The 27,437-nt window shown below is 41.3% G+C and overlaps 1 protein-coding gene across 5 annotated transcripts in view; it reads right to left on the bottom strand.

Moving 5' to 3' along the window:
* Window positions 1–27,437, bottom strand: part of NRG4 (neuregulin 4) — a 63,235-nt gene that overhangs the window by 22,947 nt on the left and 12,851 nt on the right. For all 5 annotated transcript variants that reach the window (XM_027830518.3, XM_037910480.2, XM_043523918.1 and 2 more), the window contains 4 exons: window positions 25,452–25,545; window positions 24,095–24,172; window positions 22,842–22,907; window positions 16,639–16,732 (listed from right to left, as the gene is read on the bottom strand). In XM_027830518.3, the coding sequence (XP_027686319.1) occupies window positions 16,639–16,732; window positions 22,842–22,851 (104 nt within the window). In that variant the 5' untranslated portion in view covers window positions 22,852–22,907; window positions 24,095–24,172; window positions 25,452–25,545. The remainder of the gene's footprint in view (window positions 1–16,638; window positions 16,733–22,841; window positions 22,908–24,094; window positions 24,173–25,451; window positions 25,546–27,437) is intronic.

Raw genomic sequence — 27,437 nt, 5'->3', positions numbered from 1 at the left:
ATACAGGTGTATACTTCATTAAGTCTATAGAGTCTCAGGCCAAAAACCCCTCATCTGAACACTTCTCCCAAGACGCAAACCATCTACCTACTAATCCAAGATGACAAAATATACTCCACATGTATGAACTAGTGCACCACAAAGGATCTTTTTTTAAAGTGCTTTAAAAAAAGCACTCTGAGGAAAATGAAGAAAGGTCTGAAAAGCAGACTATCATTTTTTCCTCATTTAATTTAAAAATGGTCACACTTTTTTCTTTCAGATTTTGTACTCAAAATTTACACTTTTCAGACCAAAGCAAATTTTTACTTCAGAAATAGTGAACACTTGAGTTAGAGCAGCATGAACCTGTATAGCTATAGTTAATACCCTCATTATGCTTAAATCAGACATAAAATTCATGCTACTCTATCAGTGAATTGGCTCGAGTTTGACCTCTGTTTTAGGTGAGCGATATGATTCATATGCCATATACAGTTATGGTTATTGTAGAAAGTAGTAATGACTTTACATGTGATCACCATCGTTGTTTATTTAAATGGAAATAGGCTTTTAGGGAAAAATATTGATTTTATATATACTGTTTAAAAATTGTGAATGTATCACTGAAGAATTACTAACCAAAAACGTCACTCTGGAAAATTCAAATTAGACTTGGCAGATCACCTTTTACATGTTCCTGTTTGCTATCATTCGAATCAGGATTTATTACACTTCATAAAGATTCAGTATATTATCATCTTGGCTATGATGACAGTGCAGTGCAAAAAAAAGACTGGGCCAAATTCTGTTCTTAATGATACCATTGTCAATCTGGGTAATTCAAGTGAAGTCAATGAAGTTATGTTACATTTACACTAGTGTAACTGAAAGAAGAACTTGGCTTGCTTTTTATACAACTGTAGTCCAGGATTCAGTTTTGCTAGGTTATAGCCAAATATATGGGCCAAATTATGTAAATATGTTGTATAGCTACAAAAATGGTTGCATATTAATGTTGGAAGGGCTGAGTTTGCATCCCTGTTTTGGCAGACTTTGGCCCTATATACAACTTCACTTGTCATATTGTCTCTGATTAGAACAGAAATAATCTGGGGGGAAGTGCACAGGTGGAATTATGACATCAAGAAGCACATGTGCAGAAACGTATAGATCACAGTTCTTGACCCTTTGGCCCAATCTCAGAATGTTCCTTGTTGCTCCGGTCAGTGAGTTCTGCAGGGAGACAAATTCAAGGCAGAAAATTTCACTCCCACTTCTCCCTCCCACACTGCCCCGTTGTACACAGGTTTCTTGGCAGGCACCAGTGTGCAATCCCCTGCTAGCATTTGACCCATAAACTTATGTTACTGTGAAAAGGTTTGTATACAACATTTCATAACTGTTAATTGGATTTAGAACTAAATTACCCATTGACTGAATGTTGTTCAGTTGGTACTGGTGATATTATAACCAGTCTAACTTAATGGTCTGTTCATAATTCATATCATGTAAAAGTCAAAGAAATCTATTTATATAGGCTGAGGCTACAATACTTATTTATGGACATTTCTTATCTAAAGTTCTTTTAAAGACTGGCTGACTGCACCATATAAAACTGGAAAGCATTTTATTCAGTAACCATACTGTTTATATCAGCTAATTTCTGTATCTCCTTTCCCCATTTTTCATTACTAGGGACTTTTGAAGGAAAACAGGATCTTTGTAGTTTCGGAGTACATCTGTTCCTGCTTCTTACTCTTGACTTTGAAGTTACAATCCTTTGTGACATTACAACAGATTGCTATAGCTGCTATTGTAATGACAGAAAGGATTATTGGCTGAATTCTGTAAGGTGCCACTGGCTGTTGAGGATGTTCAGTGCCTTGCGTGACTGGGCTCATAATCGTACACCTCTACAACAATATACTGTAACATCACAAGGACTGAGACTTTGTCAAGAAAAAGAAGTTGGAGTTGACTATCCAACAGAGGACAATTCTAGAATATCTGTAGTCAATTGCACAAAGAAATCTTCCTGATTTCTCAATTCCTCTGGCACACAGAGATCATAATCTCAATTTGTTGTCCAAATGTTTTCTCTCATTTTCAGTCATCAAATACCAATAATGACTAAATGAACACCATTTTCTTTAAGTCCATTGCTTGAGACCTGATCTTCTCAAATTTACTATCCATGCAGAAACTTGATTCCTGAGAGCTCTCCAGACCCCGCTTAATCAACTGATAACTGTGAGATAACATTTCAGAAATTCTCTGTAGATTTTCATATAATGCAAGTTATTTGCATAGTGTCCTTCATAAAGGAATCACAAAATGTTTCATATTGAGAAATACAACAGAAATATAGCTTTAAAGAACAATTTGTCTCATTCAAATAGAAATGGGAAACGATGTACAGAGCTGCAGAGAAAAACAAGCACAGAAAAACAATGTATATGTATTTTTCTTGCATTTAACTATTATTGAATACTGGTGACAGGAAGAATGGAAGCATACAGTGTTAGGAAAGGGAAAGGTGAATAGGTTTCAGCATCACATAAAGAAGAGTTTTAAGGCAAGAGTAGAAGAGGAAGTAAGTGAGTGACTTAGAGGGAAACAAAATGCGTCAGGAGACGTGAGAGAGACACTGTCGTGAAAAATCACAGAGAAGGGTCTGGGGGAAGAGCAAAGGTTAGAAAAGTAGAGTCATCAGAGTAGACACATTGGGTGGGATGAGGTGAGTAGTCAAAGAATATTTTAAAAATAGGAGGAAAACTTAGAATGTGATTGTCAAGGCTGAATCCCCATTCTGTCACTCCAAGTGCAGAAAGTGGGGGCCCGCAAGGATTTTAATACTTGCCATTCCAGGCTTGTATTAAACTCCCAAGGTTACAGCTTTTCTCTGACCTTGGCTTGGTAAATGCTGCCACCACCCAAATGCAAAAAAACACCCTTTAAACCCAGGAAGGAGCACTTGGGAATTCCTCCCTGTGGGGTACCCTTAAGCCCTTTCATACACCACCCCCCCCCCCCCGGGGGAAGAGCTGAAAAAGAAAACAAAGGAAATTAGCTGTGGCTATCAGTTAATCAAACAACATGCACAAATCTCTTACGACACCAAAAATCCAATCCTGTTCTTAAAAAAGGTAAATTTTATTAAAAACAAAAAGGAAAAAAATACATCTGGAATTTAGGCACTTTGCTAGATCTTAAAAGAAACAGTTACAAAAATTAAGCACCCAAAATAGCTTTGTTGGGGGTTCAACTTAAAGGTTACAAGCAAACAAAAGCATCAGGGGTTAGCACAGAGGACATCCACAAGCCAAAATAAGAAATAAACCTGATAGCATCTAACTAAACATTCCCTATCCAAATTATTTCTTCTAGGTATGGAAGATACTTTTTCATACCTGGTTCAAACCTTACACAGCATTTCTGCTTATAGCATTGCTGCTCTGTGTTCCAGCAGCCCAGAGAACAACAGACAAGGGAAAACTTTCCCATTTTTTAACTTCTAGCCTTCCCATTTGTTCTTTTGGTCAGGTCCCCACTCCTTTTCTTTTACCTGTGGGCTTGTTAACTCTTTACAGGTAAAGCAAGCAGAGAACAGCTACCAAGAGGGATTTTACAGCTAGCTGGCTGGCTGGGTGTCCATAAAAGGGAGCTCTCCCCTCCCTTCATTTGTTATACGCCCCCCAAATTACAGACAGTGCTGGTCAGCCTGGTTTAGGTCGGGTGCACACCGGTTGGGATTTCTTTCTGGAGGGTTAGGAAACAGTTACTAAGATACATGCACCTCTAATTTTACTAATAATTACATGGAGAACTAAACAGTACTTTTTAAAGGACTACAATGACTTAGAATACAGGGACATTTTCACCTGGCTGATTCTGGGAAACCATCCCGGGACAGTGCATCAGCCACTTGGTTAGAGGCTCCTGAAATGTGTTGTATTTAAAAATCAGTCTTGAAGAGCTAAACTCCACTGAAGAAGTTTTTTGTTAGACGCATTGACTGTGAACCCACTTCAGTGGAGCATGGTCAGTCTGCAGGTGGAACCGCCGTCCCTAAATATATGGCATAGATTCTCCAGAGAATACACAATGGTGTAACATTCTTTTTCTGAGGCTGACCAGTGGCTTTCCCTCTCAGAAAGTTTTTTGCTGAGAAATACGACAGGATGGAACTGTTGATCTGGTCCTTCCTGCAGTAAAACTGCTCCCACACCACGCTCAGATTCATCTGTGGTTATGACGAACGGTTGTTTGAAGTCCGGGGCCTTCAGTACAGAGTCAGAAGTAAGGGCCGCCTTAAGCTGCTTAAAAGCTTTCTGACACTTCTCAGTTCACTGAACTGCATTTGGTTGTTTTTTCCTGGGCAGGTCTGTCAGTGGGGTGGCGATTTGGCTGTAGTTTGGTACAAATCATCGGTAATACCCAGCAAAGTCCAAGAATAATTGGATCTGCTTCTTTGACTTAGGGACAGGCCAATTTTGGATAGCATTTACCTTAGCCTTTAGGGGGTTGATAGTATCTTGACTCACCTGGTGTCCACTGTACGTTACCCTAGGCATATTTCACACTTTTTGGCTTAAACAGTTAATCCTGCCTCCCTTATGCGCTGAAAGACAGGTTGGAGGTGTTCTGCCCATGAATCTGAGAATATAGCCACATCGTCAAGGTAGGTGACTGCAAATTCCCCAAATCCAGCCAGAAGGTTATCTACCAATCTCTGGAAGGTGGCGGTTGCATTTTGCAGTCCGAAAGGGAGCACATTAAATTCATACAGTCCTACATGGGTGATGAAGGCTGACCTTTCCTTGGCTGGTTCATCTAGCGGCACTTGCCAGTAACCCTTAGTTAAGTCTAAGGTGGAGATGAACTGGGCACGTCCCAGTTTCTCCAATAGCTCATCTGTGTGTGGCATTGGATAGATTTCTGGGCGAGGTATAGCCTTTAGTTTACGGTAGTCCACACAAATGTGGATTTCCGTGTCTGGTTTGGGAACCAGAACCACTGGAGAGGCCCATGCACTCTCAGAGGGGCGGATTACCTGTTCGTAACATGTCCTTGATCTCCCTTTCTATTGCGGTTTTGGCTTGAGGGGCCATCCGATAGGGTTGGGCTCTAATTAGGCGAGCATCACCTGTGTCAGTGGAGTGGTACGCCCGTTCTGTCCGTCCTGGGGTGGCTGAAAACATTGGCGCAAAGCTGGTGCACAGCTCCTGGATTTGCTGTTGCTGCTTACGCCCAAGGGTCATGGAAGCATGGAAGGCTCACCTCTTCCACGCCACCATTGCTTTTTCCTTCATAGTAGACTTCTTCAGGCCACTCAGTGTTGTCTCTCTCCTGGGCTGTAAACTGGAGAACTTTGATTTCTCGGGAATAAAAGGGCTTTAGAGAATTAACATGGTATACTTTAGGTGTTAGGGTAGGTCTGGAAATGCTATGAGGTAATTAACAGCTCACAGGTGCTCTCGGACCACAAATGGCCCCTCCCATGACGCTTCCATCTTATTGGCCTGGAGCGCTTTCAGGACCATGACTTGGTCACCTACTCTGAAGGAACGCTTTCTGGCATGTTTATCATACCAGGCCTTTTGCTCTTTTTGAGCATCCTGTAGGTTTTCTCAAGCAAGGGCTAGAGAGTCTTTGAGGGTGTTTTGCAGGTTGGTTACAAAGTCCAAAATGTTAGTTCCTGGAGAAGATGTAACCCCCTCCCATTGCTGCTTCACCAACTATAATAGCCCCTTAAAATCATGGCCGTAAACGAGTTCAAAGGGTGAAAACCCTAAACTGGGATATGGTACAGCCCTGTAGGCAAAGAGCAACTGCTGCAACACTAGGTCCCAATCAATGGAGTGCTCATTCATTAATTTACATATCAAAGTCCCCTTGAACTTCTCCACTAGGCCATTTGTTTGATGGTGGTAAGGGGTAGCAACCAAATGGTTCACCCCGTGAGCTTCCCAAAGACGTTTCATGGTCCCTGCCAGGAAGTTAGTTTCCGAATCTGTAAGGATGTTGGAGGACCAACTTACCCTGGCAAAAATGTCTGTCAATGCCTGGCTCATGCTTTTAGCCCTGGTGTTGCTTAGAGCGACTGTTTCCAGCTATCGGGGGGCAAAATCCATAGAAATCAGTATGTACAGCTTTCCTCTGGGTGTCTTCTTAGGGAAAGGACCTGGAATAGCCACAGCTACACCCTGAAATGGAACCTCAATGATCGGGAGTGGCTGGAGAGGGGCTTTGACCTGCTCTTGGGGCTTTCCCACCCTCTGGCACACTTCACAAGACCGGACATAAGTAGAAATGTCCTTGCCCATTCCCTCCCCATGGAATGACTTCCCCAAATGGTCTTTGGTCCTATTCACCCCAGCATGGCCACTAGGGTGATCGTGGGCTAAGCTCAAGAGCTTTTCCCTATACTTATTTGGAACTACCAACTGTTTCTGAGGATGCCAGTCCTCCTTGTGCCCACCAGAAAGGGTCTCCTTGTATAAGAGTCCTCCTTCTATAACAAACCTGGACCTATTAGAAGAGCTGAGAGGCGGTGGGTCGCTCCGTGCAACCGTCCAAGCTCCCTTGAGTCTCTCATCCACTTTCTGCTCTGCTTGGAACTGCTCCCTTGATGGTAGAGACATTAGTTCCTCACTGGGTTGTGGACTTGGGCTTGGTCCCACTGGAAGCGATGCAGGTGATGGGGTTGTTTCCGTTGACTGTGAACCACTCTCCCCGCTGGTGCACTAGGTGGTATTTTAGGCTCCGGTTGAACCTCTTGCACTAGTCTAGCTACTGCTGGTGCCCTTTGGTGCTGGTTCCCTAGACTCTGGTGGGGTTGCAAGCACGGGCTGTGGTGCTGAATGCGCCACCAGTTCCAATCCTTGGGAATGGTTCTGGCTGGGTTCCAGGAACTGGATTTACAACTGCTGCCATAGACTCTGGTCTGGAGTCTCATTCCACCACCTCTGGCTGGGTTCCTGTAGAAGGCTCAGGAATGGAGTTAGGTTTGGAGGCCTGTTTAGCCTGGCTGCAGATGACCATCCCCACCCTTTTTGTTAGCCTCACATGGTTGGCTAAGTCTTCTCCCAGAAGCATGGGAATGGGAAAATCGTCATAGACTGCAAAAGTCCATATCCCTGACCAGCCCTTGTACTGAACAGGCAGCCTGGCTGTCGGCAAGTTAAAGGGTTGCACTGTCACTTGGGCCTCTGGGTCTATGAATTTGGGGTCCACCAGGGATTGGTGGATAGCTGACACCTGTGCTCCAGTGTCTCTCCACGCAGTAATCTTTCTCCCACCCACACTCACAGTTTTCCGAGGGAACTTTTACACTGAAAACTTTGGCACTGTTCAGTTTAGGCACCTATGGGGTTCAGCAGGCATTTTGCCAATCGCAGAGGAGCCAAAACTGGGATTTAGGCACATAAGGCCCCTTGTGGATCCAGCCCTAAGTACCTTCCCAAAGCCACACAGAAAGCCTGTGGCAGAGCAGAGAACTAAACCCAGGTCTCCCAAGTCTGAGCCTAGCATCCTAACCACTGAACCAGCTAAAGCAGCAACCCCTCACCGGCTCTTTGCATGTGTGCAGCCTGAAGACAGACATCACACAGAGCAAGGACTCTCACCCGTTGGAGAGAGATGGACAAACACAGGGATGAAGCAAGAGATACAGAAAGAGACAGGATTTACTGAAGATTTATAGGTTTAGTCTAGGAAAGCTGGAGGAGAGTCGGGATTAGACTAGGGGCTAGGAGAGGTGAAGGGAGGAAGTAGAAATAGTTGCCACTCACATATTGGAATTTCATGGGGGAGGCACCTTGAGGAGGTGCAGGAGTGGGGGTGAGGTAGAGGGGTAGCTTGAGGAAGAGAAAGCAGTACGGACCTGACTATGTGAGGACTGTATAAAAAGTCAGGTGGCAGGAAATTGAGAGGCTTAGAGAAGGTGCCGTAACCTTAAAGGACCCTTGGGGACACTACTAACATCAGCCAGTGAGTTACTTCTGTGTAGAGGACTTCCTAAATCTGTGATCTGCATGGTTATAGACCCACATTAATTTCTTTATGGATGGGCAGACACACCATCAAGTTATACAGGAATTCTAAGCCATGGATGACTTCCCATCTGTGGTGGCACATTGTGCATATCTCTGTGATAGTATCAAGGGGAAACTATGCCATCTGTAGTACTGCCAACACCAGGCATTTGAAAATTATGAGGCTGGGCCCAAAAAAGTAATGAGATTGCCTTACAAACAATAAGATATGTTTAAAAATAATTGTGTTCTTTTTATTTGCTTTTTGTTTTTTGAGCCTTTAGGGTGCACTTGGTTCATGTGTTCAAGCTTTTCTCCACAACCATGAAGTGTAGAAACATACCTTTATAAAAAAAGAAAGCTGAGATTTTCGCATAATGTCTAGACTCCAGGAGCTGAGGCATTTTTTTTTGAAACATCAAATGTTTCAAAAGTTTGCACCACTGAGTCTGAAATAGAAAATGTACCTAATTCCATGGATATGATGGCTGTACTTATGTGACACACTGGTAGTGTATACAGCTGTCCTAGATCATTACCCAGAATCATGCCACTACTTCCACATTCTGCCCTTTTCTCCTATAGTATGTAACCAATTTACAACCACAACTTGCTGCCTTTGCTTGAGCACTCAAGAGAGGGACCATTTATTAATTATGGTGTCAATGGCAGTGCAACTGGCAGGGCTGGATGAAGGCACAGGAGCTACAGGCCTATGCCTAAGGCCTTAGTTCCTGGAGTTATGTGATGGGGTCAGACTTTTTATTTTTTTTTTTTAAGTAAATGTCTGGTCCTCATTGTTAAAAATGTGACACTTCTGCCACATAGGTAATAGCAGCAAAAAGACCATGTTTAATATATCACAAGAACTCGGGGGTCACCAAATGAAATTAATAGGCAGCAGGTTTAAAACAAACAAAAGGAAGTAGTTTTTTCACACAACGCACAGTCAACCTGTGGAACTGTTTGCCAGAGGATGTTGTGAAGGCCAAGACTATAACAGGGTTCAAAAAAGAACTAGATAAGTTCATGGAGGATAGGTCTATCAATGGTTATTAGCCAGGATGGGCAGGGATGGTGTCCCTAGCCTCTGTTTGCCAGTAGCTGAATGGGTGACAGGGGATGGATCACTTGGTGATTACCTGTTTTGTTCATTCCCTCCGGGGCACCTGGCACTGGCCACTGTCGGAAGACAGGATACTGGGCTAGATGGACCTTTGGTCTGATCCAGTATGGCCGTTCTTATCTAGGGACCCTCTTGACAAATAACTAAATCAGCTAAAACCTGGGAACACTATCACAGTACTCTCACTTGGACTTGCAGGTCTCCCTTGAAATATCAGTAGTACTATTTTCAGAAGACTGAGAGTCCATTTGTTCTGGCAGAGTTAGGTACTGGGGCTCAGCTGTCTTAACATGTGGTTGGTGCCTAACTGAGAGCCTAGTGCCCCTTTGCAGGGAAAAGGGCATGGAAAACACCATTTTCCACCAGCCCATTGGATTGGGGATAATGGAGACTAGAGATTATATGTCTAAACCCAAACTTCCCTAAAAATTGCTTAAGCTCCTTGCCACCACAGAGTGGCCCATTATCAAACATTACTGTGTCACTTATACCATGTCTAACAAAATAGGTTTGACATGCACAATCACCAGTTTAGCAGTAGTATCTCCTAGTAAAGCTATCTCAGGGAAATTAGAATAATAGTCTAGAATGCATTTTTTCACCAGTAAATGTAAACAAATCTATGCCTACTTTGCTCCAAGGGACCAATTTTTCCAGTGCCACCAACATGGGCTCTTTTGCTTAACCTGTCATGTATTTTTGGAATGTGCAATGGGTCTTGACCACTTCTTCAATGTCACTGTTTATCTGAGACCAGTATAAAACATCTGCAGCCTACTGATGCAATAACATCTGCCTGACTTTAGAGCAGGGGTGGGCAAACATTTTGCCTGAGGGCCACATCTGGGTGGGGAAATTGCATGCAGGGCCATGAATGTATGGCTGGGGCAAGGGGTTGGGGTGCGGGAGAGAGTGCGGGGTGTGGGAGGGAGTATGGTGTACAGGAAGGGGCTCAGGGCAAGGGGTTGGGGCGGAGGAACAGTAAAGGGTGTACAAGGGGGCTCAGGGCAGGGGGTTGGAGTGTGGGGTACAGGACGGGTTGGGGTGCGGGCTCTGGCCCGGTGCCACTTACCTGGAGTGGCTCCGGGTTGGCAGCAGCACCGCTAAGGCAGGCTCCCTGCCTGCCGGGGCCCGACGCCACTCTCAGAAGCAGCCGTCACCACATCCCTGCAGCCCCTGGGGGCAGAGGGCTCCACACGCTACCCTCGCCTGCAGGTACATCCCCCGAAGCTCCCATTGGCCGCGTGTTCCCAGCCAATGGGAGCTTCGTGTGTGGAACCCACAGATAAGGGCCACAGGGACGTGGTGCCGGCCGCTACCGGGAGCGGCGCAGGGTCCACAGCACCACTGGGATGGCAATCCCGTGGGCTGGATCCAAAGCCCTGAAGGGCTGGATCTGGCCCGCGGGCCGTAGTTTGCCCACCCCTGCTTTAGAGAGAGCCTGAAACAATTGTTCTGAGAGGTGTGAGCTACAGCCTGCCTCTTAATGGGGTGTTAACACCAACACCCACTTTTGAAGGGCCCTCCAACACCACTCCAACAAAGCACTCCGTGTATGGAAGGAGAAAAGTGCAGCAAGCAAAGCCTGCCCACCCAGGCAGATACTCTTCCGACTCTCAAGGGGAGGGAGGCCCCTGAAACTGTTCATGGAGTGGAGTTGCCCCTGCTTGATTAGCAGGGGAATCAGGCCCACTTTGGCGCTGGCTCTCCAAGGTGAGACCAAGAGGGAGCTTTGGCTATGGTGTGTCTAGGAGTAGGACTTGATTGCCTCAGTCAGTAGCTGGGCTTCCTCTTGTCCTCTTATCCTCTCCGCTTCTGTCTTATCATTTGTGCCTACCCCAACCTTTACCAGTTTGGCCACTCTCCACTGGGAATAGCCATTACTTGAAAATAACCTGCTTTTACACTGCTCATTACTGGGTGTCCAAGCTTCATTAGTATACTACCAGTTACCACTGCACCTGGTGGCTGTTTCTGCTCAGCCTTAAACACCAAGGATATTTGTGTGGACACTTTGAAAATCCCAAGTACTGTATACTCAAGCAACTTGTGAGCAGCCAAATCCAAGCTGTGAAAATTGCCTGGGCACATAATTCGCTCACACTAGTGCCCCTTGCTGGGGACCCAAAAAGTTATTTGCATCTACCCAAGTTTTTAAAAATGGCCATAGTGTATGAACTTGCCCCTTCTCTGCTTCTTCTTCTATTTCTGCAAGCTGTGAGCAGAGATATATTCAACTTAAACAGTGACCAACTCCTGTTCCTGATCTCTATCTCCTAGGCTTTTCTATCTGTTCAGATGCTGATGAAACAATGGTGTCCGTGCAGTCCACAGATTCCCTCAGAGGATTGCTGAAGCATCTAAAGTAGACTGGGAGAAGGGGAGGGGCAGAGATATTCAGAAACAAGGAGAACAGCAATGCCAGGAGAGCAGAGCACCGTATAATAGTGAAGCTTTGAAAAGATATTCTCAGTATTGGGTCCCCCAGCCATAGTGGACTCCCATCCACAGAGATTTTCAAAGAGCATGCACTACCCACATTCTGCTTCCCTTTCTTGTCTGAGTGCCCAAAACTGGGCATCCAAATTCCTCTGCACAGATGTAAGATAAAATAAAGAAGAAATAATTTAGTATGAGATTTGTACCACAGATGACAAAATCACAGCTTAGTACTCTTCTCCAGCTTGTTAATGATAATGGGACAGCTGTACATCTCGTGCTCAAGCAAACATCTTTCAGCCTCATGCTTTACAACACACCTAAGGCATTTGGATTTCACATTATGTTCTGTGTGTTTGTTACTTATATATATTTTTTAAATTGGATACTTCAGTGTTGAATCTCACCCTGTGTATGGCGACAGGTGCACCTTTGGCTGCTGAAGAAATTAAGCCAGTATTAGAAATGGCACAAAGTGAAGACGGCAGCTGACAATATATTAACATATGCCAGGTGCATTTAGAATCAGAAAATGTTATGCTGTGCAGAGAAAGTTTTTGTGCTACCCTAGTTCAATTACATACAAATATCCACTTCTGCCAAGTGAAAGTAGCTGTGAAATATTTAAGAGCAAACGGTAACTATCAGTTTCTCTATAAATCCTCTATAAAAGAGCCATATTTATTTTAAAGGATGATGCAATTCTACTTTAGACACAGATCATAGTTTGCAGAGTTACAACAGACTATATTGCATCATGTATCCTGCATAAACCCTGCTTGCAACATGGCATTTATCACAATGTGCTATCTATTTACATTAATGTATTTTAAGCGCTTTTAAAATAGTTTTCAGGTCCACATTTTTGTTTTCTTAATCCTTTGCAATCAATGGTGCCATGTCAGTGATTCATTCTTTGGCCTGGAGAATATGGTTCTGAAACCCTAAACTCCAGTCATTTTTTGCATTGGCCACAGCTGGTCATATTAGAGCAACTTGGAGGCTATACTATAGGGTGACACCAAGTCCCTGCCACTTTATGGAGCTAGGCAAGAATAGGAAACACAAAATTTGATCACTTGCTTGGTGATGTCAGTCTTAAGGAAGTTTTAAAGAATCAAATATTTTTGTTAATTCCACTGCACAGTGATGCACTTTTTTTCCTATTATTTCTATTCACATCGCTGCTGATTACTCAGATATCTGTGTGTAAACAGAACCTTTCTCATTTATAATTAGCCGTCTTCTCTGACTGATTAAGGAACATGCTTGGAATGAGAATATGCTTAAATAGAATGCTTCTATTTAAATTCATATAAATTGATAAGCAGCAATTAGATATACAGGAAAAATACTTCAAAGTTGAAATGGGGTAGTGAAGAAATAAGTTTTGAGTGCTAGAGTACAACAGAGATACTCTAAAGAAGTTAGCTTTTTGCCCTTCCAGATTGCAAAATACCTAGTGCCAGTCAGTATCTGATTTACATAAGATTCCATTTGGAACCCTTTTAAAGTGGAAATCACCTATGCTTACAAGCGTGCATTGCTAAAGAATTAATTGTTCAGGAAGTCTGTTACTCCAAATATACAGTTATCACATTAGATACACCTCCTTCACTATATATTGTGGTTAGGCAATTCCTAAGACAGAATGCTTTGAAACTGTATCTGAAGTTGTATAACCGACACCATCTAATTTTAATGGTCCACTTTTCCCCTACTTATTATTGCTATTAAAATGCTGGAAAGGAGGGTTTCTTTCTAGTTAACCAAAAATAAGGATTTTTCTTGACAGACTTTTATTTTCAATTCTTCTGCATTAATTTAAATTATATAATGTGAGTTAGTTTGGCCTAGTAGCTAGAACAAATGACCTGGAAATCGGGACTCCTACATTCTATTCTTATCTCTGCATTTGATTCACTCAATGATGCTGGACAATTATCCTCAAGGATAAATCTCAGTGATGCGCAGTGAATATTTTAACAAGAGTTTCCTGCAAAAATGTTCTCCCTTAGCATGTGATAAACCCATGTACCAGAGGCGCGTGTGCTTGCAGAGAAGGATGAGGGACTGGATAGTGTATTCAAATGGAAGAGCAAAAAGCAAATGAACAAAGACCCTTTGTCATAACCATAATCAAGGAGAGAGGTGACAGAATGTGTTATGTTTGTATCATGTACATTTCACTAGAAATGTTTGTACTTTTTTATTCCAAGAAAAATATACTAAGGTCACAATTGTGAGTAGGCCCACTTACGTCAAGTAGTGTGTGAATAAGGGTTCCAGCACTAGGTCTTGGGTTACTGACGATATAGCACAGTGCTCAATTTGTGTAATTTGAAATAGAACTGGGGATTGATTGTGTGAAGACTTATTACAGGCTTTTGGATGCATCCTTCCCAGAGACATTTGCTGAATATAGCTGTGATTTGGTGTAATCTAGTACATTCCAAAGGCAAAAATATGCACTTCAGAAGGTTTTTGTTTGTCTGTTCCTTTGTTTTCAGCCTCAAGGATAAGTAATCTCTGGCAAAGCTTAGCCAGTTACGGTTAAATTTTAACACTGTCCACTACAGGCAGGGAAATTACTTCCACCCAATCTTCAATTTGGTAGTAGAACCTCAAAAGACTCGGAGGGCACCCTTGAGCACACTACTAATCACTCTGACCCTCAGTTTATCCATCTGTAAAGTTAGAATATTTATTACCTATCTCACAAGAAAAGTGAGTCTTAATTCAAGGAGTAAGAAGGAGATTAAGTTGTTGATTTTGATTAACCTTGAATGGATGTATGTATTTGAAGAAATTGGTAATTTTTTTAATGTAGACACAGGCACTTTTTAAAAATCACAAATCAATATTTTACTGGACCAACTTCTATTGGTGAAAGAGACAAGCTTTGGAGCTACATGGAGCTCTTCTTCAGGTCAGGCTCTTTGTAGCTCGAAAGCCTGTCTCTTCACCAACATAAGTGGTCTAATAAAAGATATTATTTCTTCTACCTTGTCTCTCTAGTATCTTGGAACCAATAAGTCTACAACACTGTAACAATAAATTAATTGATAGCACATTAAGATCTTTGGAAATAAATAGGGTACAAAGCCTAACTTCATATAAATTAGAAAATTAAAGATTTAATAATTACTGAAATCCTGTTAAAGAATTTTTCACATGTATGTTACCCTGTGTTCTTCTTGCTTTTTTCTATAAAATGTATCAATTAACAATTGTGAAAATTCTCTGTTCTGATGGGCTGTGTCGAAGTATTTGATGTTTTAATTTTAAGTTACAAGACTTCTACATACAGCGGGTAATATCCCTAAATTTTCAAAGTGTGATGGAGAGTTTTAGCTATGCATTTTCCATTGATTTGAATTATATGGCTAAAATCTCACGCAAGGTTTTGAAAATTCAGGAACCAATTAGTAACAGGGCTAGAAGAGAGACAGAATGGACCATAACAGTGGTTTAATAGTTCTCTGGTGGGCCTGTAAATTTCAGAAGAATTTAGGTTTTCATTTAAAATAAATTAAGTTTCTAACCCTTATGGCTGAAATCTTTCAAATGTGACAATTAGCAGCACTGTTTTGCTGAATCTATTGACCTCTTTAACAATAGCTGAGAGGTGGATTGACCTATTTCAGTAGAAGTTAATTCTGAAGCTTAATTATGCTGATTAAAATGTCAACTTTATTAACTATTCCACTGCTAATAATTTTAGAAGAAATAGTTAATATATGCATATCTACTGTGGCTAGAAAATATAAAAGTAAGAAATGTAAAACTTTTATGAGATCATATAATTATCCCTTAAAAAACAATGCAGGATTGTTCCCTGCAGTCTAATCTTCAGAATTTCGTCTATTTTAGATTGGAATGTCCAAAGTGAGATTATTCACAGTTTAACAGATCTCACCATTAGAAGTTTTTCTGTTTTGTTTTTTTCTTCCTAAATATTTCAACCCATTACTCCTATTACATCTGAAGGCTGAAGGAAGCCACCAGGGAATGGGGAACAGAAGTCACCAAGCGTGAGAGAAAGAGAGCCCTAATGTTCTAACATCCATAAACATAAGCTTTCAGTTAAGTGCCAGCTTGCCAATTGAACCATTTAAGTTAGCCAGTTCACTTATCTCAAATGAAGAATAGTTTAAAATTAGCAAAAGCAGACCTAAAATAATATACTGGGTAACCTTTTCTTCTTGTGTCTCTGATGGGTGATTTGGCAAATAGATAGCAGCTGTTTTTACATGTGGAAGGGGAGATCTTATCTGCAAAGATAGGCAGTGTTAGGTCTTTCCACATTCTGTTACATGATCCCCTCCTGGAGGTCACGTATTAGCTTTCCCCAAGCACTATAAACCTCTGTCATATGAGCAAAGCATACACAGCTACTATGCTGCTTTTTTGTCAAGTGGCTTTTTTAGCTGTCCCCCTGAAGCTGTGCTTTGTGATTCTTTTAATTGGGTTCATAGAGCACAAACAGCCTTCACTTATGCTTTTGGCCTCCATTACATCCCCCCCCCTCAAAGTAAATATGCTGTCTCCTCCCTATTTTGTTCAGGCCACACCCTTTTTATATTATAACACTTTGCTATATAATGTGTAGGAGAGGAGGGAATACACTTGTATCCATTATTGCCTCTCTGTATGCCCTTCCTCCAGTCTCTTCTCTGTGAGATTAAGGGCATTTTTCTCCCTTCTGTACTGCATAAGAGGAGGGGAGTATAAAGCTCTGAATTATAGATACCAATCTGAATTCTGAGTACCTAAATGGGTACTGCCTCATCCACCAATTTTTTTCCCCAAGCATACACAGCGTTTGAAACCATTGCCCTTTCCATGGACCAGACAGAAACATTAACATTAAACCACATGATCAAGAACTGCTGAATTTGCACATACAAACATGTTTACAACAGCAATGGACACATACACATTTTCACCTAACATGCTATATTTCTTTAAAGAAATGTTGTTAAACTAGCATAGTATCCGGCCTTCCAATAGCTAAATCCAGTGTGTCAACATACAAACTTAAATTTCACTCACCTGCAAAATGGACTGGATACAGTAGGGATCATATAACAAATCCCCCCATTTAGACAAAAAGATCCATAACTGGTGCCACAGAGCTCTTCATGATCTGAAAAGAACAGATACAAAGAGAGAGATTTGTTTTACTCAGGAGGAATCAAGATGTGAAAAAATTATACCATGTGGTGATTTGGGTTTTGTTTTGTTGTTTTCTTTAAATTAGAACACAAAAGATACAACTGGCTTTAAAATACTAGAAACTAATAAGGGACAGTTTTACTCTCCAACATATTGGTATGTACCACCATGTAGCTAATAAAATCAGTGATTGTAACTGTGAATACAAGTACTAAAGTTGATTTTACAAAATATATAGCAAATATACCAGCATATCAGAAGGCAGGCTTAAAGTTTGAGGAAGTGGGAGCAGTTCCATTAGTAAGGAGTGACAGAGCTTTGAAATCTTCCTCGTGGCTTTCACATTTGGGGAGCATAGTGAATATGTTGGGCCAGATGGTAGCCCTTATCAAGACTGCTTTGCACTGCTTTAGTGGTGCAAAGCAGCTTTAAAAACAGCTATATGGGGATTCCTGCAGTATACAGGAATCCACATATGTGGAGGCAGTATAGACAACCCTATACTCCTCCTCCTCCCAGTGCGGCCAGGGAAAGGGGAGAATGGCCTGAGTGCTGCTGCAGTCTAACTGTCCCTGGCAGTGAATGGCCCCTTGGACCTTTAGGCTGCTCCAACCTTCAGTGAAAATTGACCCATCCCCCTGCTGGCTCCAGCCAACTTTGGGCCACCCAGCTGCACCAAGCACCATTCTGGCACAGCTGAGGAGCTAGTTCATTAATACTTGTGTGGAGAAACTGCAATATAAGATTTCTCCAAACAATTACATTTGTTTCTTATAATGTAATTTCAAAAGAGTACATTTTTCATGATTGATTTTAAACATGAATTTTCAATGTAGGCTCCTTAATAAGCTATCCAGATCCAGCATTTGGATGCTCAGATTGGAATTTAGAGATGTAATTGTCCATTTTATGTACCTAAATCCCAATCTGGGCATCCAAATGCAGGATTTGGACATCCTAGTAAGAAGTCCATGTTTTAAAACTGGGGTAGGTGGGTGGGTGGGTGGTATATGCAAGTGAGTATATAGCCATATATATGTGTGTGAGAGAGATTTTATTAATCTCACTCATTAAACCCAAGCATTTCCTTTAAAACAGGAATAGAACAGGCCTGTGACATCACAAACCTGAGAATCATGTGTTATCTCACACTTTAGGTGTGATTATTTTCACTGTTATTTCCAGCCAAATCTGAAAATGAGACTGCAGAATGCCTACTGTTCGCGTATGGCAAAATGTGCCTTCAGCAGTGCATACAAAATATACTATTATGGAAAAAGGTATCTTGATTTTCATTTTCATATCTACTCTTTTGGAATAACCAATGTAACTCACTTGTAACTCCCCTGGGCCAAAACTGTGGCTGCGAACAACAATCCGCACTAGCAAGTGGTGTTAAAACATCCCACAACAGGGAGCGCGCCCACAGGCATTGCAGTCTAAGTGGGCACAATGCTTCCAGGAGCACCAGGAGAGTTTGGCCATTGCTATATTCTTGGAAGAGGTGCAGTATGCACCATATCCATACAGTACACTGGGCTGGCACTACAAATTCTGCCCTCTCACTGTCCTCTTTGGGTTATATAGTGATGCAATTGGCAGTGGAGACCCTGGGTGAAACCCTGGCCATGTTTAAGTCAATGGCAAAATTTCCATTGGATTAAATGGGGCTAGGATTTCAAAATCAATGGGCGTTTTGCTGTGGACTTCAACAGGAATTTGCTGTGGGCCAAAAAAAATCTGATGAGGTTCAACAAGGACAAGTGCAGAGTCCTGCACTTAGGAAGGAAGAATCCCATGCACCGCTACAGGCTGGGGACCGCCTGGCTAAGCAGCAGTTCGGCAGAAAAGGACCTAGGGATTACAGTGGACGAGAAGCTGGATATGAGTCAGCAATGTACCCTTGTTGCCAAGAAGGCCAATGGCATCTTGGGCTGTATTAGTAGGAGCACTGCCAGCAGATCAAGGGAAGTGATTATTCCCCTCTATTCGGCACTGCTGAGGCCACACCTGGAGTATTGCAGTTTTGGTCCCCCAATACAGAAGGGATGTGGACAAATTGGAGCGAGTCCAGCAGAGGGCAATGAAAATGGTTAGGGGACTGGGGCACATGACTTACGAGGGGAGGCTGAGGGAACTGGGTTTATTTGGTCTGCAGAAGAAAAGAGTGAGGGGGGATTTGATAGCAGCCTTCAATTACCTGAAGGGTGGGTTCTAAAGAGGATGGAGCTAAGCTGTTCTCAGTGGTGGCAGATGACAGAACAAGAAGCAGTGGTCTCAAGTTGCAGTGGGGGGAGGTCTAGGTTGGACATTAGGAAACACTATTTCACTAGGAGGGTGGTGAAGCACTGGAATGGGTTACCTAGTGAGGTGGCGGACTCTCCATCCTTCGAGGTTTTTAAGGCCCGATTTGACAAAGCCTTTGCTGGGATGATTTAATTGGTGTTGGTCCTGCTTTGAGCAGGGCATTGGACTAGATGTCCTCCTGAGGTCTCTTCCAACCCTAATATTCTATGATTCTATGATTCAACAGGGCCAGGATTTCAACCCCCATGTCCACGTGCTCAGTGTGCAAGGATCAGAACTGTGCACAGACCCAGTGCAAATTATCAGGGGGACAGAAAGCTCTTTGTGCCCTCTCCATCCTTGTGCATCTTCACAAGACCAGGCACAACTTAACTCTATATGTTCACACTAAGGTCAAAAATAAAATACAATTTTATTTTTAACCAGGGTGATTTCTATACTTATAATACACATTGACAATTTGTTTACTGCAAGCTTACTATTGAGAACTTTTCAAGTATTACACTTGTGTGTACAGACCATTTACTATGGTGTGAGGGGCGGGGAGAAAACAGCTAAAGAGAAAATTTACTAACAAGTCTTTTTGAACAGAAGCTGTAAATAAATTAAATATGTTTTATTATCTCCATGTAGATATGTCAGTATAACCAGATTTGGGGTCATGTCATCTCCTGAATGAAAGGAGGGGATGAAAAAAGTAGAAATCCTACTCTATTGTCTCTGAAACTGCTGGAGGGAAGGGGCATCATCTCCTGGCATACCCTCACGAAAGTTTTTGTGAGAGTTAATGAGATCCTTGTTAACTTCCTAGAGTCATGTCCAGCAAGTTGTCTTTTATTACTCTATAAGTAAAAGTAAGGCAAAGGCTCTGGCTTACTCAAGAGCCATGCTGCCATGGGGGAGGAGGACCTAGGAGTAGTTGATGCCACAGCCAACCTCCCAAATGTTCTGAGATCTACAGGATATTCTTGTAGAACACAGAACATCAGCCCTCTCTGCAGTCCCACTAGATATGCCTCCACTCCATGGCAAAATGCCTCAGGAACTCTGGAGCGGGAGAGACGTGTAGAGAGAGAGAGACAGTGTGTGGCAAAATAATCCATTTGAATAATTTGAGTATAATACTCTGTGGCTGTGGGTGTAAATTACAATAATGAATATTGTCATTCTTGAGAGTACAGTAACATCAACAAAACCAGTTCTTCAGGGAATCTCATCACAGACTAAATTCCTGGATACACTGCCACTCTCCAGAGCCACGACTTGCAATGAAGGGGAAAAAAATATATCCTTCATTTGTTTAAAGTAACTGCCAATAAGCGGGCTATTTAGAGAATACCTTTACACTCATGTGGGTCAAGTATCTCATCATCAATCCATTGGTACTTTTCAGTCATTCTGATCTGAGCAAATAATATTTTGCTGCTGTTTATTCAGTGACACTATGTAAAGTGGCCTACACATTTTGAATAAATGAAAGAATAAAATAAAATACAAGATGCTATAATATCAAGAAAAAATATTGCTATCAATGTCACAATTCATGGTCACCTCATTAGATAATTTTGACCAAATTCTGCCCTTAGGCATGCACAACTCTCACCAGTGACAACAGAAGTCAAGTTTGAGCATATAGGGCCAAAATTTGCCCCTTTAAGCTTACAGTCAGTGATCTGGAATACTATAATACAAGTATTATCTGAGTGTCAGAAGGGGTTCTAATACAGGTAGGAACCCAGGTACTTTAGCATCAGAGAGGGTGGAGTATAGCTTGACACTTTTTGCAGAGATAAACTGTTTTAACAACAAGACCTGCCAGTTCATCTAGCTAGTAGTACACTTTGCTGACAAAATAAACTCATCTAACCTGAATTGCTATCTCTATTTTTATTCTGAGTCTATTAAATTTGTTGTTAGGAAATATTGTGTTTTATTTTGAAAGACCTAGCTATGCCTTTTTACAAGTGAAGTTAATAAACTGCTTTAATCTAAAAATTCAAATTATAAGCTTGGAGAGTCAAATGTATTCTACAGTTAGATTAGTATTACCAAGACAGAAAGGTCATACAAGATAAATGTTGATGAGAGGGAAACATTATCAATATCAATCTAGATTATAAATAAATAATTGGATATTGTCATCAACTTTTCCAATTAATACCACTGTAGAAATGGCACCAAAATTCTATGGATATTCTATGTCATGTATATTTGTATTTTGATATATTGCTTTACTTGCTGGGGAAAGAAAATAAAGGTGGGCCAACACATTTTATTTAGAAAGTGGTCAAACAGTTGCAACTTTATTGAACCAAAATTAAGCAAAATTGATTCTTGCAGCCCTAACACAGCAGTGGTTCAAAGTGGAAGAGGCGATAGTGTACCCTCTAAGTACTCATATAACTAAGACCTACTCATATAACTAAGACCTACAGTTTCAAATTGGCATATTCAACACTTTATATGCACACATAGGTGTATGCACGTGCACATCTCCAAGCAGCCTTGTGCTCATGTACTGGGCCCTGTGTGTGCATATTCTGGTCAGACACTTGCTAAATTGTATGCACACCTCTATCTAATTTATTTGAGCATAAGCTTTCGTGAGCTACAGCTCACGAAAGCTTATGCTCAAATAAATTGGTTAGTCTCTAAGGTGCCACAAGTATTCCTTTTCTTTTTGCGAATACAGACTAACACGGCTGTTACTCTGACACCTCTATCTGTATCCATTGAAAATTTGGGCCAGAGTGCCCTATGTGTTGGGGGGTAAAAATCCTCCACACCACCTAACCCCATAGAAACCTCCTCCCCACACGTATATTTGTCCCCAATCCTCCGAATGTTTTAATCTGGCCCTCGAGCTCCAGCGGGGGAGTGGGGTCCCGGGGCTTGCCCCGCTCCGGTGCTCCAGCTGGGGAGTCGGGTTGAGGGCTTGCCCCTCTCTGCACGGCTCCCAGAACCAGTGGCATGTCCTCCCTCTGGCTCCTACGCGTAGGGGCAGCCAAGGGGCGCCGCACGCTGCCCCCACAGCTCCCATTGGCCAGGAACCGAGAGCTGCAGGGGCGGTGACTGCGGACAGGGCAGAGTACAGAACTGTCTGGCCACACCTCCGCGTAAAAGCCGGAGGGGGGACATGCCGCTGCTTCTGGGAGCTGCTTGAGGTAAGTGTCGCCTGGAGCCTGCACCCCTGACCACACTGTGCATCCCAACCTCCTGATCCAGCCCTGATCCCCCTCCTTCCCTCCAAATCCTTCGGTCCCAGCTGGGAGCACCCTCCTGCACCCTCAATCCCTTATCTCCAGCCCTAGCCCTCACCCCCCCACCCCAACGCCCAATTTCGTGAGTATTCATGGCCCACCATACAATTTCCATATCCAGATGTGGTCCTCGGGCCAAAAAGTTTGCCCACCCCTGGGCTAAACTAACTACTCTTTACCCAACAAACATTGCCCTAAAGTTGCAATCGTGAATAAAAAAGAAAAAGAACTCAAAACTGTCAGGTGGTAAATTAGAAAGGATCTGCTTTGTCCTGCCTCCTTTTATAAGAAGTCCTGGGCCATATGCCAGCCCACCCCAGAACTTCTGAGAGGTATTAAGATTGGCCAATGCAATCCCTTCTTACAAAAGTTGAAAACACTAGTCTACTGCCCCAGGAGTAGAGTTGGCTCTCAGGAGAAGCCACAACAATCTAACACCACCTGTTGTAATCCGTGCAACTATAGTGAACTATAAATAAACATCTGAGTAAAAATAAACTTACAAGAAATTACCTGTTCGCATATTATTCTGACAACAATTTTTATTCTTGGTTAGAGGCTAGTTTTCTAAAACAGCACCTAAAGACAAAAATTAAATTTAGCATTTTAATCCTATTGTATTTTGCCTGAGTAAATAGCTATATGGATGTATTTTCATTTATGCTGCAGACTAAGAAGTTTCTCTACTGTAGACAGAAATATTCTGTTATACTATATGTAAAATCAATTAATTTTAAAACTAATGGCAAACATTCATACGTACAGTCAATTTCATAAACCTTTATGGCACAGTGCTACTGATAAAGCAGATATACCTTCAGACTCGTTTGAATAATGAAAATATTGAAAAATAGTTCTACAGAGGAATTCCGCCTCGAAGAGAATGTAGTCATGCAGGACTTATAGTGCTTGATGCTTTTAGAAAATCTACATTATTACCTACATTGTTGCTTTATAAATTCCAGCGCACATTACAAAGCCAGTCATGATTCTGAAGTCAAATTAAGTTTTGCTGCAGGATTGGGCCCCACTTTTGCCATTCACTGGTATGTGAAACTTACTGTCTCACAATTCTTGGTTTTGTTGTTTATTTTCTATTTTGTCTGATTGTAAAATTAAATTAGAAGCTGAGAGTTTAATAAAATTCAAAAAAGATAATTTTTTTTATAAGGGATATAAATTCTTCTACTTCAGGACACAAACCAACCACTACCAGAGACAGCTAGGACAAAGTTCCCTTTTGTCCACTGTAGCATTTCCTGTAACTTATTCTAAAACATCTGGTTGTGGCCACGGTCAGAGAGGTTATTAATCAGATGGATCATTGAATTGGACTGGTCTGGTAGAGCAATTCCTATTTTCTAAAGTTTCCTATTTCTGAATTTATTTTGTTTTAATTCACATATCATACTGTATAGTAAACCACTAAAAATAGAACACGTAAGAATAAATGAATTGTGGCAGCATATAGCCACAGGTTAGGAGAAATACGGAGAAGTACCACTGCCAGTAAGAGCACAATGCCAGCAGAGGACAATAGCCGCTACATCACCTTTAAAGAGGATGAAGTATTTACTCCTCTTTGCATCATCCATCCAAGGTATTTCCTTCATCCCAGCATTTAAAAGATTTTTTCCAGTTAAATGGCAAAACAAAGAATTTATGAGCATTACTAGAAAGAAATGCCTACACCTGAACCTCTCTAGTTGTACAAAACAAGTTTATATAGAAGCTTGTTTCAAAAGATTAAAAGGGTTTGTACTTACCGTATAATGTAAGTAGATAATTCTGTTCCTCACAGAAACTTAAATCACTTCTTTACTCCTTCCTTAAGCGTCCTGACCCTACAAGAGAAATCTAAAATGGCAACTCCCTACATTACAAAGATGTAATACCAAGTCTCCACCCAAAGGGCAGTCCTCCTCTTTGGCTCTCTCACACATACATACAACTTTATCCACTGTAAGTGTACATAACAAAACAGAGTTAAAAATAGTACATGGCACAAAACAAACAAAAAAATCTCAAAAATGATTTACCTCACAACTAAAATGTTTACAACAAACAAATTATCTTGCAGATGTGGTATGTTCAGCAGAACCCCAGATATGCATTTTATACCTGCTGTTAAAAAGCTGAAGACTTATGTGTGTGCACAGTGCAATGTGGGTGAGGTTGAGAAAAAGACAGAGGCCAAGTATGGGCCAGGGGAAACGCCCCTTTGTGCTCACAAAAGAGTTCTCACATTTTCACAACTGTAATCCTAGCAGATACTCGATTATAAACAAGTGCTGTATTGTAGGTGATATTTGGCAAAAATTCCAAAGCAGTGTCCAAATTGCAACATAAAAAGAATAAATTGCAGCCAAGTATCTGGTTACAAGGTAAATTTAAACAAATCAGAAAACTTTTACTCTTAATATTTACCCCATAAAATATATCGTTCCTCTTTTTAAAATGACCCACTACTGTGAAATACCTAAGAGCTCTCATCCCAATCAATTTAAATAAGGTACATGACCTAACTTTACACTAACTGCTTTACCTGGTTTAATTAGCTGCAACCTCCCCTTTACTGTGATAGCTTGCCTAAGCTTTGTTTAAAGGAATATCTTATCCAAATGTTTGTACCTATTGAAAACATTTGTTCTTTAAGATATATCTGTTCTTAATATAAATGTGGAACAAAAAATGCCCTACTTAATCTCACGCAAATTCACTTATTTTGGCCCATAATCCATTACTTTTTAGACATCCAATACATAACTGAACCTGGTTAATTCTGTTATAACAAACTTCCCCACTGCCACTATCAAACCCATATAGCCCAACATATCAGAAACTTGCAGAGACTGAATTTCCAATGCCTGGCCCTTGTGTAGTCATTTACAGCTGTGCAAACTAGGTGTAAACTAAAGTGAATGAAGAATTTTGATCTGGTGGTCATTTTACATTCAAATTACACAGGTGTAAATGACTAGACAGGGTGTGAGACAGTAGGGAATCAGGCAAACAAACCTCTATCTAGTCTTATTCTATTGTAATTCTTACTTCCAGCACAAAGCAACAAGTTTAAAATAACTATTTCCATGCCCCACCCACTGTAACAAAACAGTAACTTACCTCAGGCTTTTTCTTCTTTAAGCTTTGGATCCTGGAAGCAAATGAAGATTCATTCCATGGAAGAAGCCTCTCTATCAAAAGTAACTTTATTCAGCTAAGGGGAAAATATGAATTTATTTCAGTACTTACATGATTGTCGGTAATGCCAACTTTAGGCAGATGTTTTAAACTCCCTGACCCTACCCTGATTGAAACCTTTATGAAAAGTGTAACTTCTTTACTGAAACGTATTTCCAATCTGTTTTATTTTTTCCATTCTACTAAATACAATATCTCTTAATGCTACAGTTAATTAGTGGGAAATGGATTCACCCCCCACACAAATTTCAACTAGTTCACTTTATGACCTGTAACTTTTACCTTACCCTCACTAAACTTAGAGGGCCCAATACATCCCTGGTGTAATGCTGTTGAAGTGAATACGGTTACATCAGGGATGAATTTTGCCTGGGTATATCTCAGCTTCTGACTCCACTTTCTGTTTTAAAATAAGAAGGTACTATTCCATATGTTTTGGAATTGATCAAAACTGAAATTAGAACCCCTATAAATTAGTGTCCAGGGGGCACTTGAATGGGGGCTGTCTCTCATCATCTCAGGTGAGTATAGGGTGACCAGATGTCCCGATTTTATAGAGACAGTCCCAATTTTGGGGTCTTTTTCTTATAAAATTGGGACAGGCTCATATTACCCCCTACCCCCTGTCCCAATTTTTCACATTTGCTGTCTGGTCACCCTAGGTGAGTACCTTAACCACTGGGCTAAAAGTTATGATCCAGCTCCCTCTCCCTTCTTGCAAGACACAAAACCCTTTCCTTTGGGGAGTCTAAAACTGACTGATCATCCTGGGCCTCTGGCCAATGTAATTTAGGGTAAGTTTCTATATTTGGGGTGAAAAAGAAAGAAATACTTCTCTGATAAATTCATTTTTAAAAGGCATATGTTTGAAGATGCTTAGATGTTTGGAGCATGAGACTAAGACCTGGGGAGATGGATTAGTAGGCAAAATGCAGGTACAGCAAAGTAAATAAAACTATCACATGGCTGTGCATATACATAAATACATTTTACTTGTATGTTAACTGCCTTATATATGAGATTTTTGCTTACTTTACATAAATTATAATAGCAATAATATGGAATAAATTATTTGTTATTTATATAGATGTCATGAGCATTTCCATAGGAGTTTAACATGGATTAATGTGAGGAAGTATTTAAATGCTTTATCCCTTAGATCAAGAATTTTAGATGTCCTACATACAGAATAAGTTAGTATTCCAAAGGTTAAAAAGAACAGTGGGACAAATTCTGCAGCCCCTACTTGGGTTATAATCTCATTCCCATTGAGGAAGATGGCAAAACTCCCACTAAATTCAATCCTACTTTCATTGTCCATCAGCCATGACTCAGACTAAACTCCTATTGACCTCAATGGGAGTTTTGTCTGAGTAAAGACTAAAGGATTTGCCACAGAGACAATATATTATCTAAAAGTTTTACAGTTGTCACTTGTACTGTCTGAACCCTGGTTTTCAGAAGTGATAATAATCTGCTGCCAAAGAAAAATGCCTTACATGCTATAGGGCATTATCTGTAGGAGAAAAGAACCCTTTCTAGTAAAACCAGATTGAAATCAGTTCAGGTAATCTTGTGTGTGTGTATGGGGGGAATTACAAATGATGGTCACTGATGGGTTTCTATTGCATACATATACAAGTAGAGTCAAGCCTTCCCCCCCTTAAAAAAGTTTTGAGAAAACTATAGTAAAAACATAAACCAAGCTGTATATACAAAAATACACCATCACAAAACATTTGAGACTTCATTAATTACTCGGCTCTAGGAAAGAACACCTTAGCATGAGTCAAAGGGGAAGCCAAAGGATAACCATTGTCAGCTCTTCAATTTTGGGGGCTGTTCTATGCTGAGGTATAGCTCATGTAGATAAAAGCAGCCTAGGGGTTCTTTCCGTGAAGGTTCTTC

The sequence above is a fragment of the Chelonia mydas genome, chromosome 10 (genome assembly GCF_015237465.2).
Source record: "Chelonia mydas isolate rCheMyd1 chromosome 10, rCheMyd1.pri.v2, whole genome shotgun sequence".
Lineage (NCBI taxonomy): Eukaryota > Metazoa > Chordata > Testudines > Cheloniidae > Chelonia > Chelonia mydas.
The sequence above is the reverse complement of the archived record's forward strand: the minus strand, read 5'-3'. Positions and strand labels throughout refer to the sequence as shown.